This window comes from Mobula birostris, chromosome 24 (assembly GCF_030028105.1).
Source record: "Mobula birostris isolate sMobBir1 chromosome 24, sMobBir1.hap1, whole genome shotgun sequence".
NCBI classification, from domain to species: Eukaryota; Metazoa; Chordata; class Chondrichthyes; order Myliobatiformes; family Myliobatidae; genus Mobula; species Mobula birostris.
The window spans coordinates 60,357,790-60,371,271 of NC_092393.1; the positions used below are offsets into that span (position 1 = coordinate 60,357,790).

The 13,482-nt window shown below is 54.5% G+C and overlaps 1 protein-coding gene across 2 annotated transcripts in view; it reads right to left on the minus strand.

The window, feature by feature from the left end:
• Positions 1–13,482, minus strand: part of LOC140187079 (TOM1-like protein 1) — a 59,895-nt gene that overhangs the window by 21,025 nt on the left and 25,388 nt on the right. For both annotated transcript variants that reach the window (XM_072242011.1, XM_072242012.1), the window contains exons 3-7: positions 12,870–12,948; positions 11,111–11,260; positions 10,105–10,227; positions 2,926–3,036; positions 53–169 (exon numbers count right to left, since the gene is read on the minus strand). In XM_072242011.1, coding sequence (XP_072098112.1) covers positions 53–169; positions 2,926–3,036; positions 10,105–10,227; positions 11,111–11,260; positions 12,870–12,948 — 580 coding nt within the window. The remainder of the gene's footprint in view (positions 1–52; positions 170–2,925; positions 3,037–10,104; positions 10,228–11,110; positions 11,261–12,869; positions 12,949–13,482) is intronic.

The window sequence follows — 13,482 nt, forward strand, 5'->3', positions numbered from 1 at the left end:
CACCATTACCTCTGGGACCCCCTCTCCCCCACAGTGAGGCCCCCAGTCTCACCTGGAGGAGCTGCATGTCATCGGGATTCTCGAGGCCGGGAGTGCTGTCTGTCAGGATGGCCAACATGACGCTGAGGTTCATGTTCACCACGTCCAGCTCGCTGTGTAACTTGGCCACCTGTGGGCGAGGGGGAGGGTGAGCTCGGTGAGGGGGTGCTCAGAAGGAGGGGGAGGAGGCTTTCTGGCTGAGGAGAGGGGAGGGAGGGAGCTTTGAGTGAGGAGAGGGGAGGGAGGGAGCTCCCTGGCTGAGGAGAGGGGAGGGAGGGAGCTTTGAGTGAGGAGAGGGGAGGGAGGGAGCTCCCTGAGTGAGGAGTGGGGAGGGAGGGAGCTCCGAGTGAGGAGAGGGGAGGGAGGGAGCTTTGAGTGAGGAGAGGGGAGGGAGGGAGCTCCCTGGCTGAGGAGAGGGGAGGGAGGGAGCTCCCTGAGTGAGGAGGGGGGAGGGAGGGAGCTTCCTGGCTGAGGAGAGGGGAGGGAGGGAGCTCCCTGAGTGAGGAGTGGGGAGGGAGGGAGCTCCCTGAGTGAGGAGAGGGGAGGGAGGGAGCTCTGAGTGAGGAGAGGGGAGGGAGGGAGCTTCGAGTGAGGAGAGGGGAGGGAGGGAGCTTCCTGAGGAGGAAATGGGTTAAGGGAAGTAAGAGGTATAAATCCCCATGGAAGTTGGGGGGGGAAGTTTGGGCAAAGGGGCGGGCTTCTCGGATAAGGAGCAGGGCCTCACGGTGAGATACTATCGGTCCACAGCATCCCAGGAAAAGTGGGGGTTCCCTGAACTCCACATTGCCTGAGTTGAGTACCTCACCTCAATCACAGTGCTGGTGAGAGTCTGGGAGGGGCTGCGTGTTGGAGCTTTACGGCACAGTGACAGACCCTTCGCCCCATCTGCTCCGTGCTAACCCAGATTCACAACTAAAACAGTCCCATTTCCTGTATTTGGCCCACCCCTCGAAACTTTCCTACCTAGGTACCTCATTATGACCTTGTCTGTCGGCACCACAGTTTCTCTGTAACATTTTATTCTGCATTCTGTTATTGTTTTCCCTTGTTTTACCACTGTCTAATGATTTGATCTGTACGAATGGTATACAAAACAAGTTTTTCACGGTATCTCGGTACATGTGACAATAATAAACCGGTCTACCAATTAACCTCCCCAACCTTTAGGCATTATAATTGTTCCCGTCTCAACCACTTCCTCTGACAACTCATTCCATGTACCCACTACAGTTTGAGTGAAAACAAGCCTCTCAGATCCTCTTTCAATGCTTCACCACTCACCCATTAGAGTAGGAACTGTTACGGTGGGGAACAGTATCTTCCCCCAGGCCATGGGACAACTGAACTCTCTGCTACCACCCAGGCCTCATCAGTGTCGTTGTACTGTTTACCTTTTAAATTGTGTCGTAAATTTACTTTATGCTAAATGTCTGTCTTCTGGTATAGATTTGATGATTTGTTAATTAATTTGTGGTAGTATTACTTTATGTGTTTTGCGTACTGTGCTGTGCTTCTCGGTCCGGAGGAATGTTGTCTCATTTGTTGGTACGGTTGAATGGCAATAAACTGAACTTGAACTATGGAAGCTGAACTGGTCACATGGTGCGAGCAGAATGATCTGCAGCTTAATGTGAAAAAGACTAAGGAGCTGGTGGTAGACCTGAGGAGAGCTAAGGTACTGGCGACCCCTGTTTCCATCCAGGGGGTCAGTGTGGACATGGTGGAGGATTACAAATACCTGGGGATACGAATTGACAACAAACTGGACTGGTCAAAGAACACTGAGCACTGAGGCTGTCTACAAGAAGGGTCAGAGCCATCTCTATTTCCTGAGGAGACTGAGGTCCTTTAACATCTGCCGGATGATGCCGAGGATGTTCTATGAGTCTGTGGTAGCCAGTGCAATCGTGTTTGCTTTTGTGTGCTGGGGCAGCAGGCTGAGGGTAGCAGACACCAACAGAATCAACAAACTCATTCGTAAGGCCAGTGATGTTGTGGGGATGGAACTGGACTCTCTGATGGTGGTGTCTGAAGAGAGGAGGCTGTCCAAGTTGCATGCCATCTTGGACAATGTCTCCCATCCACTACATAATGTACTGGGTGGGCACAGGAGTACATTCAGCCAGAGACTCATTCCACCGAGATGCAACACAGAGCGTCATAGGAAGTCATTCCTGCCTGTGGCCATCAAACTTTACAACTCCTCCCTTGGAGGGTCAGACACCCTGAGCCAATAGGCTGGTCCTGGACTTATTTCATAATTTACTGGCATAACTTATATATTACTATTTAACTATTATGGTGTTATTACTATTTATTATTTATGGTGCAACTGTAACGAAAACCAATTTCCCCCGGGATCAATAAAGTATGACTATGCCTATGACTAGATCTACGCTGGTTGATATCTGTGCTAAATCTTGATGAAGGGTTCCACCTGAAATATTGACTCTTTATTCCTCTCCAGAGATGCTGCCTGACCTGCTGAGCTCCTCCTGCAGATTGTGTGTGTTATTCTGGATTTCCAGTGTCTGCTGAATCTCTTGTGCTCTAAATCTATGCTCCCTAGTTTTGAATTCCCCTACCCTGGGGAAAAGATTGTGACCACTCACCTCATCTATGTCCCTCATGATTATACAATCACCCCTCGGCCTCTTTCGTCCGAGGGACAACGATCCCTTGCTATCCAACTCAAGCTCTCTGGTCCCGGTAGTGTCCTTGTCAATCTTTTCTGCGCCCGCTAGCTAAAGCATATCGTTCCTGCAGCGTGGTGAGGAAGGAGGCTTGGGAAGAGTTGGTCGGGGTGGGTCCCGAGTCTGTGTAGGGGAGGGGGGGTGCGAGGACGGGTTGGCGTTGGGGGTGCAGCATCCCATTGCAAAGTGATACCTGCTCTGGTACCAGGGTGATGATGTTGCCGGGAAGGGGGGCACGGGAGGCTGCAGGCTTCGCGGCGGGCGCGGTTGGACGCGGCCGAGGTAACGAGGCTGCAACTTGATCCTGTAAAAACACAAAACCGAGTCATTCCACGGTACAACGGAAACTCCGGCCGGGGTCGTTAACAGAACCACTTACAGACACCGCCTCTGCCGGGCAGTGCAGCAAGGAATTTTGGGGAATGGTCACACACAAGGCTGCAGACGGCAGAGTCTGGAGCTATGCAGAAACTGCCGGAGGAACTGCGCAGGTCAGGCAGCCTCCGTGGAGGGAGGTGGGCCGCTGACATTTCAGGTTGAGCTCCCTCGTTAAGACTGGAAAGAAAGGACCACAGCAGCTTAGCAGTTAGCTATTACAGCTCAGGGCGTTTCGGAGAAATAATAGTGACTGATATGTCCAGTGTCTCCACATCGCTGGATGCCAAAACGCTGTGTGTTCCAGTAACGCGGATAAATGTATTCAGCAACCTCTCTCACTGCGATTGACACAGTAATGTGTCCAGTGACAACCACCACCTCATATTAACACTTATGTATTCCGGCCTGATACTAATATCAAAATGCAATTCAGTAACTTCTCAACGAGGGGCATGAGTTAGTTACTGAGATTCCTTCAAACAGTAAATGTAAGACTGACAAGCACCGATACGAATATATTTCAGTAATTGCCTGTAATATATTCAGCAACTCCGGACTCTTTGTTAATACAACCGCTAGTCCGGCAACATAGCACGCCTGCTGGGCGCCGGGGTGGTCTGGTGATTAGCGCCACGCTGTTACCGTCCAGGGCATTCCGGGGTCCCGAGTTCATCTCCGGCACCGTTCCGTAACGAGTGACCATGGAATGCGTGTGTTTTCCCCAGATCCTCTGCTTTCCGCCCACAGTCCAAGGACGGACTGGTCATTGTAAATTGTCCCAAGATCGGGTGAGGGTTAAAATGGGGTTGTCGGGGGCAGCGAGGCCAGAAGAGACTGACGCTCCTACTCCGAGCTGTATCGCTAAAGTAAGATTAACAACGTAAAGGAGAGGAGATGGCCGCTATAGAGAGGGTGGGGCACACGGGAGGGAGACGAACGGGCAGGTGATAGGTGGATCCAGCTGATGGAGGTGGTGATAGGGAGTGTGGGAGGGGGGAGAGTACAGGGTGACAGGTGACAAAGGGCTGAAGGAGATGGAATCCGATAGGAGAGGACAGTGGGAGGAGGGGAGGGGAACAGGAGGCAGAAAGGAAAGTGTGAGTGATGGGCAGATGGAGAAGAAGGAGGAGAGGGAAGGGAAGGGGTGATGGGGCTGGTGTGATAATGGAAAACAAAGAGAGGACTGAGGGGACGGGTTACTAGAAATTAGAGAAATTAACATTCATGCCATCAGGCTGGAAGTTATCAAGGTGGAATAGGAGATTCCTCTGATCTATGTCTGGCCTCAACTTGGCAGTGGAGGAAGCTGAAAGACAGACATCTTGGCAGAGGAACAGGACGAGGAATTGAAATGGCTGGCCATTGGGAGATCCTGGCTGTTGTGGCAGACGGAGTGAAAGTGATGAATGAAACAGCCCCCCAGTCTATGTCAGCTCTCACCAATGTAGAGGCGGCCACCCCTGGAGCACCAGGTACGATAGATGACCCAGCCAGCTGCGAAGGGTATGATTTCAGGAACGGACTGACTGTCTGACCACAAACTAGTAAACACCTCTACATCAGTGTCAAACCTGCAAGATCCCCTCCAAATGGAACACAGGTTGGGTGCGGCATTATTTAACCAGAGACAACACAGTAAAAGGCCCAATGAGCCCACACTGTCCAATCAGATACAACACAGTAACAGGCCCAAAGAGCCCACACTGTCCAATCAGATACAACACAGTAACAGGCCCAACGAGCCCACACTGTCCAATCAGAGACAACACAGTAACAGGCCCAACGAGCCCACACTGTCCAATCAGAGACAACACAGTAACAGGCCCAATGAGCCCACACTGTCCAATCAGACACAACACAGTAACAGGCCCAACGAGCCCACACTGTCCAATCAGAGACACAGTAACAGGCCCAACGAGCCCACACTGTCCAATCAGAGACACAACACAGTAACAGGCCCAACGAGCCCACACTGTCCAATCAGAGACACAACACAGTAACAGGCCCAACGAGCCCACACTGTCCAATCAGACACAACACAGTAACAGGCCCAACGAGCCCACACTGTCCAATCAGACACAACACAGTAACAGGCCCAACGAGCCCACACTGTCCAATCAGAGACACAACACAGTAACAGGCCCAACGAGCCCACACTGTCCAATCAGACACAACACAGTAACAGGCCCAACGAGCCCACACTGTCCAATCAGACACAACACAGTAACAGGCCCAACGAGCCCGCACTGTCCAATCAGAGACACAACACAGTAACAGGCCCAACGGGCCCACACTGTCCAATCAGAGACACAGTAACAGGCCCAACGAGCCCACACTGTCCAATCAGACACGACACAGTAACAGGCCCAACGAGCCCACACTGTCTAATCAGACACAACACGGTAACAGGCCCAACGAGCCCACACTGTCCAATCAGACACAACACAGTAACAGGCCCAACGAGCCCACACTGTCCAATCAGATACAACACAGTAACAGGCCCAACAAGCCCACACTGTCCAATCAGACACAACACAGTAACAGGCCCAACGAGCCCACACTGTCCAATCAGACACAACACAGTAACAGGCCCAACGAGCCCACACTGTCCAATCAGACACAACACAGTAACAGGCCCAACGAGCCCACACTGTCCAATCAGAGACACAACACAGTAACAGGCCCAACGAGCCCACACTGTCCAATCAGACACGACACAGTAACAGGCCCAATGAGCCCACACTGTCCAATCAGACACAACACAGTAACAGGCCCATGAGCCCACACTGTCCAATCAGATACAACACAGTAACAGGCCCAACGAGCCCACACTGTCCAATCAGAGACACAACACAGTAACAGGCCCAACGAGCCCACACTGTCCAATCAGAGACAACACAGTAACAGGCCCAATGAGCCCACACTGTCCAATCAGACACAACACAGTAACAGGCCCACGAGCCTACACTGTCCAATCAGATACAACACAGTAACAGGCCCAACGAGCCCACACTGTCCAATCAGAGACACAGTAACAGGCCCAACGAGCCCACACTGTCCAATCAGACACGACACAGTAACAGGCCCAATGAGCTCACACTGTCCAATCAGACACAACACAGTAACAGGCCCACGAGCCCACACTGTCCAATCAGATACAACACAGTAACAGGCCCAACGAGCCCACACTGTCCAATCAGAGACACAACACAGTAACAGGCCCAACGAGCCCACACTGTCCAATCAGAGACAACACAGTAACAGGCCCAACGAGCCCACACTGTCCAATCAGACACAACACAGTAACAGGCCCAACGAGCCCACACTGTCCAATCAGACACGACACAGTAACAGGCCCAACGAGCCCACACTGTCCAATCAGACACAACACGGTAACAGGCCCAACGAGCCCACACTGTCCAATCAGACACAACACAGTAACAGGCCCAACGAGCCCACACTGTCCAATCAGATACAACACAGTAACAGGCCCAACAAGCCCACACTGTCCAATCAGACACAACACAGTAACAGGCCCAATGAGCCCACACTGTCCAATCAGACACAACACAGTAACAGGCCCAACGAGCCCACACTGTCCAATCAGACACAACACAGTAACAGGCCCAATGAGCCCACACTGTCCAATCAGACACAACACAGTAATAGGCCCACGAGCCTACACTGTCCAATCAGATACAACACAGTAACAGGCCCAACGAGCCCACACTGTCCAATCAGAGACACAGTAACAGGCCCAACGAGCCCACACTGTCCAATCAGACACGACACAGTAACAGGCCCAATGAGCCCACACTGTCCAATCAGACACAACACAGTAACAGGCCCACGAGCCCACACTGTCCAATCAGACACAACACAGTAACAGGCCCAACGAGCCCGCACTGTCCAATCAGATACAACACAGTAACAGGCCCAACGAGCCCACACTGTCCAATCAGAGACACAACACAGTAACAGGCCCAACGAGCCCACACTGTCCAATCAGAGACAACACAGTAACAGGCCCAACGAGCCCACACTGTCCAATCAGAGACAACACAGTAACAGGCCCAACGAGCCCACACTGTCCAATCAGAGACACAACACAGTAACAGGCCCAACGAGCCCACACTGTCCAATCAGACACAACACGGTAACAGGCCCAACGAGCCCACACTGTCCAATCAGACACAACACAGTAACAGACCCAACGAGCCCACACTGTCCAATCAGAGACAACACAGTAACAGGCCCAACGAGCCCACACTGTCCAATCAGACACAACACAGTAACAGGCCCAACGAGCCCACACTGTCCAATCAGACACAACACAGTAACAGGCCCAACGAGCCCACACTGTCCAATCAGACACAACACAGTAACAGGCCCAACGAGCCCACACTGTCCAATCAGAGACAACACAGTAACAGGCCCAATGAGCCCACACTGTCCAATCAGAGACACAACACAGTAACAGGCCCAACGAGCCCACACTGTCCAATCAGACACAGTAACAGGCCCAACGAGCCCACACTGTCCAATCAGACACAACACAGTAACAGGCCCAACGAGCCCACACTGTCCAATCAGAGACACAGTAACAGGCCCAACGAGCCCACACTGTCCAATCAGACACAACACAGTAACAGGCCCAATGAGCCCACACTGTCCAATCAGACACAACACAGTAACAGGCCCAACGAGCCCACACTGTCCAATCAGACGCAACACAGTAACAGGCCCAACGAGCCCACACTGTCCAATCAGAGACAACACAGTAACAGGCCCAACGAGCCCACACTGTCCAATCAGACACAACACAGTAACAGGCCCAACGAGCTCACACTGTCCAATCAGAGACACGACACAGTAACAGGCCCAACGAGCCCACACTGTCCAATCAGAGACACAACACAGTAACAGGCCCAACGAGCCCACACTGTCCAATCAGAGACAACACAGTAACAGGCCCAATGAGCCCACACTGTCCAATTACGCTGATCTAACCAATGAACTTACTCACAGACCAGAAGGGTCTCAGCCTGAAATGTCAGCTCTTTGTTCCCCCACAGACGCTGCCTGATCTGCTGAGTTCCTCCAACATTTTGTGTGTTGTTCTGGATTTGGAGCATCTGCAGAATCTTGTGTTTTCACCCTACTAACTGGAATGTCTCTGGAAGGTGGGAGGAGAGCGGAGCAGCTGGGGGAAACCCACGCATTCACTGGGAGAACGTAGGTGTTGATGTGACATCTCCAGCTTGAGCACTTTAGCAGCAACTCTCCCATTCCCCTCCCAACTTCCACACATGTTCAATTCTACACCAAAGAAAGCTTACTCCCCTGTGCCGAACTGCAAGATGGCGGAGCGGTTTACAGCTCTGCAGTCCAGCCCAACTTTTTCCTCAATTAAACAGTACGGCTGACAACAGTTCGTTTGGAAATATCTGTTTTGCACGGACTGGAGTAGCACTGCTATCTCGTTGTTTTGAGCAATGGCAATAAAGTTCTCTTCTATTCTATGCAGGAACCGTGGGTAAGCTTCACTGGGGTGACTGCCAACACACAGCGCAGGTCACAGGTTCACCAAGATCACTAAAACGCTCGGTGCAGCTGACAGACCCCGGGACAAGCAGATGAGTGTCACCCTCCCGCTGAGCAGAAGGGATTTCTAGTTCAGTGACGTGTCGACTAACAAAATCAGGATTTTTCTTTTAATTATCATGTGAGGCATAATGTGTTGTTTGCAACACTACACTGGCACATGTCTTCCCTGGGGCCGTACACAGTTCCCAGCGTCCACAAAGTAAAGCAGTAAACAGCACTGTTATTCTGCACCAGCTGATCCGCGTGGCCGGATGCCAAGCCAAGCTCTCTCGCATTACATCTCTCTCCGAGCTTCACCTCGCTCCCTCTCTGACCCTTAGCTCTCCCTCCCCTTTTCCTGACCCAATCCTTCTTGCTCTCTCCCAACGATCCACTCTCTCTCACTGGATAAAGAGAAGATAAAGATTAGCAACACACACACACAATGCTGGAGGAACTCAGCAGGCCAGGCAGCATCTATGGAAAAAAAGCACGGTCGTCATTTCGGGCCTGCTGATTTTCTCCACCATTTTGCGTGCGTGTGTGTGTTGCATGGATTTCCAGCATCTGCAGATTTTCTCTTGTCGGTGAACTAAATATTAGCTTTATTTGTCACTTGTACAGCGAAGCGTACGGTGAAATGCGTTGTTTTGCATCCACCACTGGCACAGACTGAGGATGCACCAGGGGAATTAAGTATCACCAAGCTTCTGGCACCAACAGTGCATGTCCACAACTTACTAACCCGAACCCGTTCGTCTTTGGAATGTGGGAGGAAACCGGAACACCAGGGGAATCCGATGTAGCCATAGCAGAAACATAAGCAATTGAACCTCACTCACTGGAGCTGTAAAAGGTTATGCTAGCCGCTACACTGAGAGGGGGACCCCACCCCTGATAAAACAGTACTAATTCCAATACTTGGCCCTCTCCCTGTGGGGGTGAGTCCTCCAGGGACAGGGCTTTGCTCTGAATTCCTGGTGGGATTCAAGGTTGCCCGCCTTACGGAGACTGATACAGAGAGGGAGAGACATGTCCCAGCTCTCTCCCCATCCTACACCTGGGCCTCAGCCTGAAAATTTAATTGTTTATTCCTCTTCAAAGAAGCTGCCCGACCTGCTGAGTTCCCCCAGCCTTTTGTGCGTGTTACTCTGGATTTCCAGCATCTGCAGAATCTCTCCTGTTAGTGAGTTTCCTCACCTTAAACCTCGACCCTCTTGTGTTAATACCCCAGCTCCTGACCATCTCCCCCGTCTTCGCCATGCTGTTGAGTGCAGAGGTCCCGTCCCCAACTCAGACCCTACCCCCCTCGAGCCACCTAAGGTCCCACCAATAGACAACCCCCCCCCACCGAGAACACCACGCTTGATTGGAGAGATCGCGTTAGTTACTCGTTCTTTGCACGTACCGCTCTGATTCTCGGGGGTCCCTGGGCTGGAGCTGGGAATATCACCCCTTTCTGTTTCATCTCCATGTAGAGACCCTGTACGTCTCTGACGTCCGCTGGACCCTGATAGGTGATTGCCCAGAACTGCGGGAGAGACAGGGAGGGGGTGGGATACATATTAGAGCCACATCACTGCCCCACGTCCCAACAAGCCACCTCTCCCTTATGCCGACCTCCGGGAAAATGCCCGGGGGTTGGGGCTGATTTTCGAGGGGGTGTTTCTGGCAAGGGAAGGACCATTTCCGGAGGTAGGAGATGGTTCTGGAGTTAGCAGTGGGGGGCTGGTCGGAGGGCTGTTTCGGCGAGGGAGAGGCTGGTTTTGGGAGGAGGGGCTAGTATCAGGGGAGGGAGAGAGTGACTGGCTCCTGGAATGGGGGGCCCGTTCAGGATGGGTAGGGGCCAGTTCAGGGTTGGGGGGAGCCAGTTCCAGGTGGGTAGGGGCTTGTTCAGGGTGGGTGGGAGCCAGTTCTGGATGGGTGGGGGAACCAGTTCAGGGGGTGGGGACTGGTTCAGGGTGGCTGGGAGCTGGTTCCAGTGGGGGGGGGGCAGCCAGTTCTGGGTGGGTGGGGGAACCGGTTCAGGGGGTGGGGACTGGTTCAGGGTGGCTGGCAGCCAGATCCAGGTGGGTGGGGGCCAGTTCCAGATGGGTAGGGGCCAGTTCCGGATGGGTGGGGAGACCGGTTCAGGGGGTGGGGACTGGTTCAGGGTGGCTGGGAGCCAGTTCCAGTGGGGTGGGGGCAGCCAGTTCCGGGTGGGTGGGGGGACCGGTTCAGGGGGTGGGGACTGGTTCAGGGTGGCTGGGAGCCAGATCCAGGTGGGTGGGGGCCAGTTCCAGTGGGGTGGGGGCAGCCAGTTCCGGGTGGGTGGGGGGACGGTTCAGGGGGTGGGGACTGGTTCAGGGTGGCTGGTTTCAGGAGGGAGGAGAGGGCCGCTGCTGAGAAGTTATCTGGAGCTGCCCGGCCAGTACCTGTATCATGCTGAGGATGTAGTCCTGAATGTCCGCGGGGAGGTTGTACTTGGGCTTCAGCAGCTCGACCAACACGTCCCGGGTGAAGTCCCTCCTGAGCAGGCGGGAGTGGAAGGCCGGCCCACACTTCCCCACACAGCAGTCGGTCAGCTGGAGACGGAAACAGCGTTGTACCATTTGTCACAGAGACTGTACGTCGCGGAACTGGACTACACCAGGCAGGGCGGGGAGAGGAGGGGTAGGGCTCTGTGTCTGGGTGTGAGGGAGTAAATGTGTCTGGCTCTGTGTGTAACTATGGGTGTGTGCGCGTGTGTGTGTACATGTGTGTGATCAGTGGGTGAGGTGGGAGGGATGGGGTGTGATCAGTGGGGGGAGGGGGTGTGATCAGCGGGGGGGAGGGATGGGGTGTGATCAGTACTGGGTGGGAGGGGGTGTGATCAGTAGGGGGGGTGGGAGGGGTTGTGATCAGTGGGTGAGGTGGGAGGGGGTGTTTACAGTGGGGGGTGGGAGGGGGGTGTGATCAGTAGGGGGGGTGGGAGGGGGTGTGATCAGTGGGTGAGGTGGGAGGGGGTGTTTACAGTAGGGGGGAGGAGGTGTGATCAGTGGGGCAGCAGGGGTGTTTACAGTGGGGGGTTGGGAGGGGGTGTTTACAGTGGGGGGGTGGGAGGGGTGTGATCTGTGTGGGGGTGGGAGGGGGTGTGATCAGTAGGGGGTGGGAGGGGGTGTTTACAGTGGGGGGGTGGGGGGGTGATCAGTGGGGGGATGGGAGGGGGTGTTTACAGTGGGGGGTGGGAGGGGGTGTGATCAGCGGGGGGAGGGAGGGGGTGTGATCAGTGGGGGGATGGGAGGGGGTGTTTACAGTGGGGGGTGGGAGGGGTTGATCAGTGGGGGGCTGGGGGTGTGATCAATAGGGGGTGGGAGGGGGGTGTTTACAGTGGGGGGTGGGAGGGGTTGATCAGTGGGGGGGTGGGGGGGTGATCAGTAGGGGGTGGGAGGGGGTGTTTACAGTGGGGGGTGGGAGGGGTTGATCAGTGGGGGGGTGGGGGTGTGATCAGTAGGAGGTGAGATGGGGTGTTTACAGTGGGGGTGGGAGAGGTTTGATCAGTGGGGGTTGGGAGGGGGTGTTTACAGTGGGGGGGGTGGGGGTGTGATCAGTGGGGGGATGGGAGGGGGTGTTTACAGTGGGGGGTGGGGAGGGGGTGTGATCAGTAGGGGGTGGGATGGGGTGTTTACAGTGAGGGGTGGGAGAGGTTTGATCAGTGGGGGGTTGGGAGGGGGTGTTTACAGTGGGGGGGGTGGGGGTGTGATCAGTGGGGGGATGGGAGGGGGTGTTTACAGTGGGGGGTGGGAGGGGGTGTGATCAGTAGGGGGTGGGATGGGGTGTTTACAGTGGGGGGTGGGAGAGGTTTGATCAGTGGGGGGTTGGGAGGGGGTGTTTACAGTGGGGGGGGTGGGGGTGTGATCAGTGGGGGGATGGGAGGGGGTGTTTACAGTGGGGGGTGGGAGGGGGTGTGATCAGTAGGGGGTGGGATGGGGTGTTTACAGTGGGGGGTGGGAGAGGTTTGATCAGTGGGGGGTTGGGAGGGGGTGTTTACAGTGGGGGGGGTGGGGGTGTGATCAGTGGGGGGATGGGAGGGGGTGTTTACAGTGGGGGGGTGGGAGGGGGTGTGATCAGTAGGGGGTGGGAGGGGGTGTTTACAGTGGGGGGTGGGAGAGGTTTGATCAGTGGGGGGTTGAGGAGAAACACTCCCACACTCACTGCCAGTGCCAGCCGGATCTCTTTGTGGTTACGATTTCCCATCATCCGTTTCTTCAGAGCTTTCACTGCGTCCTTGGGTCTGGAGATGGAGGTTATCATCAGGATCGAAATGACAACTGGACTAGGAAGAGTGGCATTGTCCACTCTCAGCCACGGTCCAACCCAGCAGCCTGAACTCCCTCCACTCGCCCTCCAACACTGTGACCCTGATCTCTGACCTGCACAGACCACTATCCTCTGCACATTGAGACCCCTGACCCACCAGACTGGGACCCCTCACACCCCCACACTGACCCTTGCCCCCTCCACACAGACCTCTAACCCCTGACCCCCACACAGACCTCTAACCTCTGACCCCCCCCACAGACCTCTAATCCCTGACCCCCCCACACAGACCCCTGATCCTTCACCTATTCACAATAGGACTTCTGACCTCCAACTGCCTCTTCAGCACCCACATGATTGGCCACCAACCTCTGACCCTCGACCTTTAATTGACAAGGGTCTGGTTGTTGGTTAGACAGAGGTGATGACACAGTGACCACCACCCCACCCCTGCCCCGTGACCCATTGTCCTGTCCTCTGCTTCGTCCAGCCCTGGTCACCCACCCCA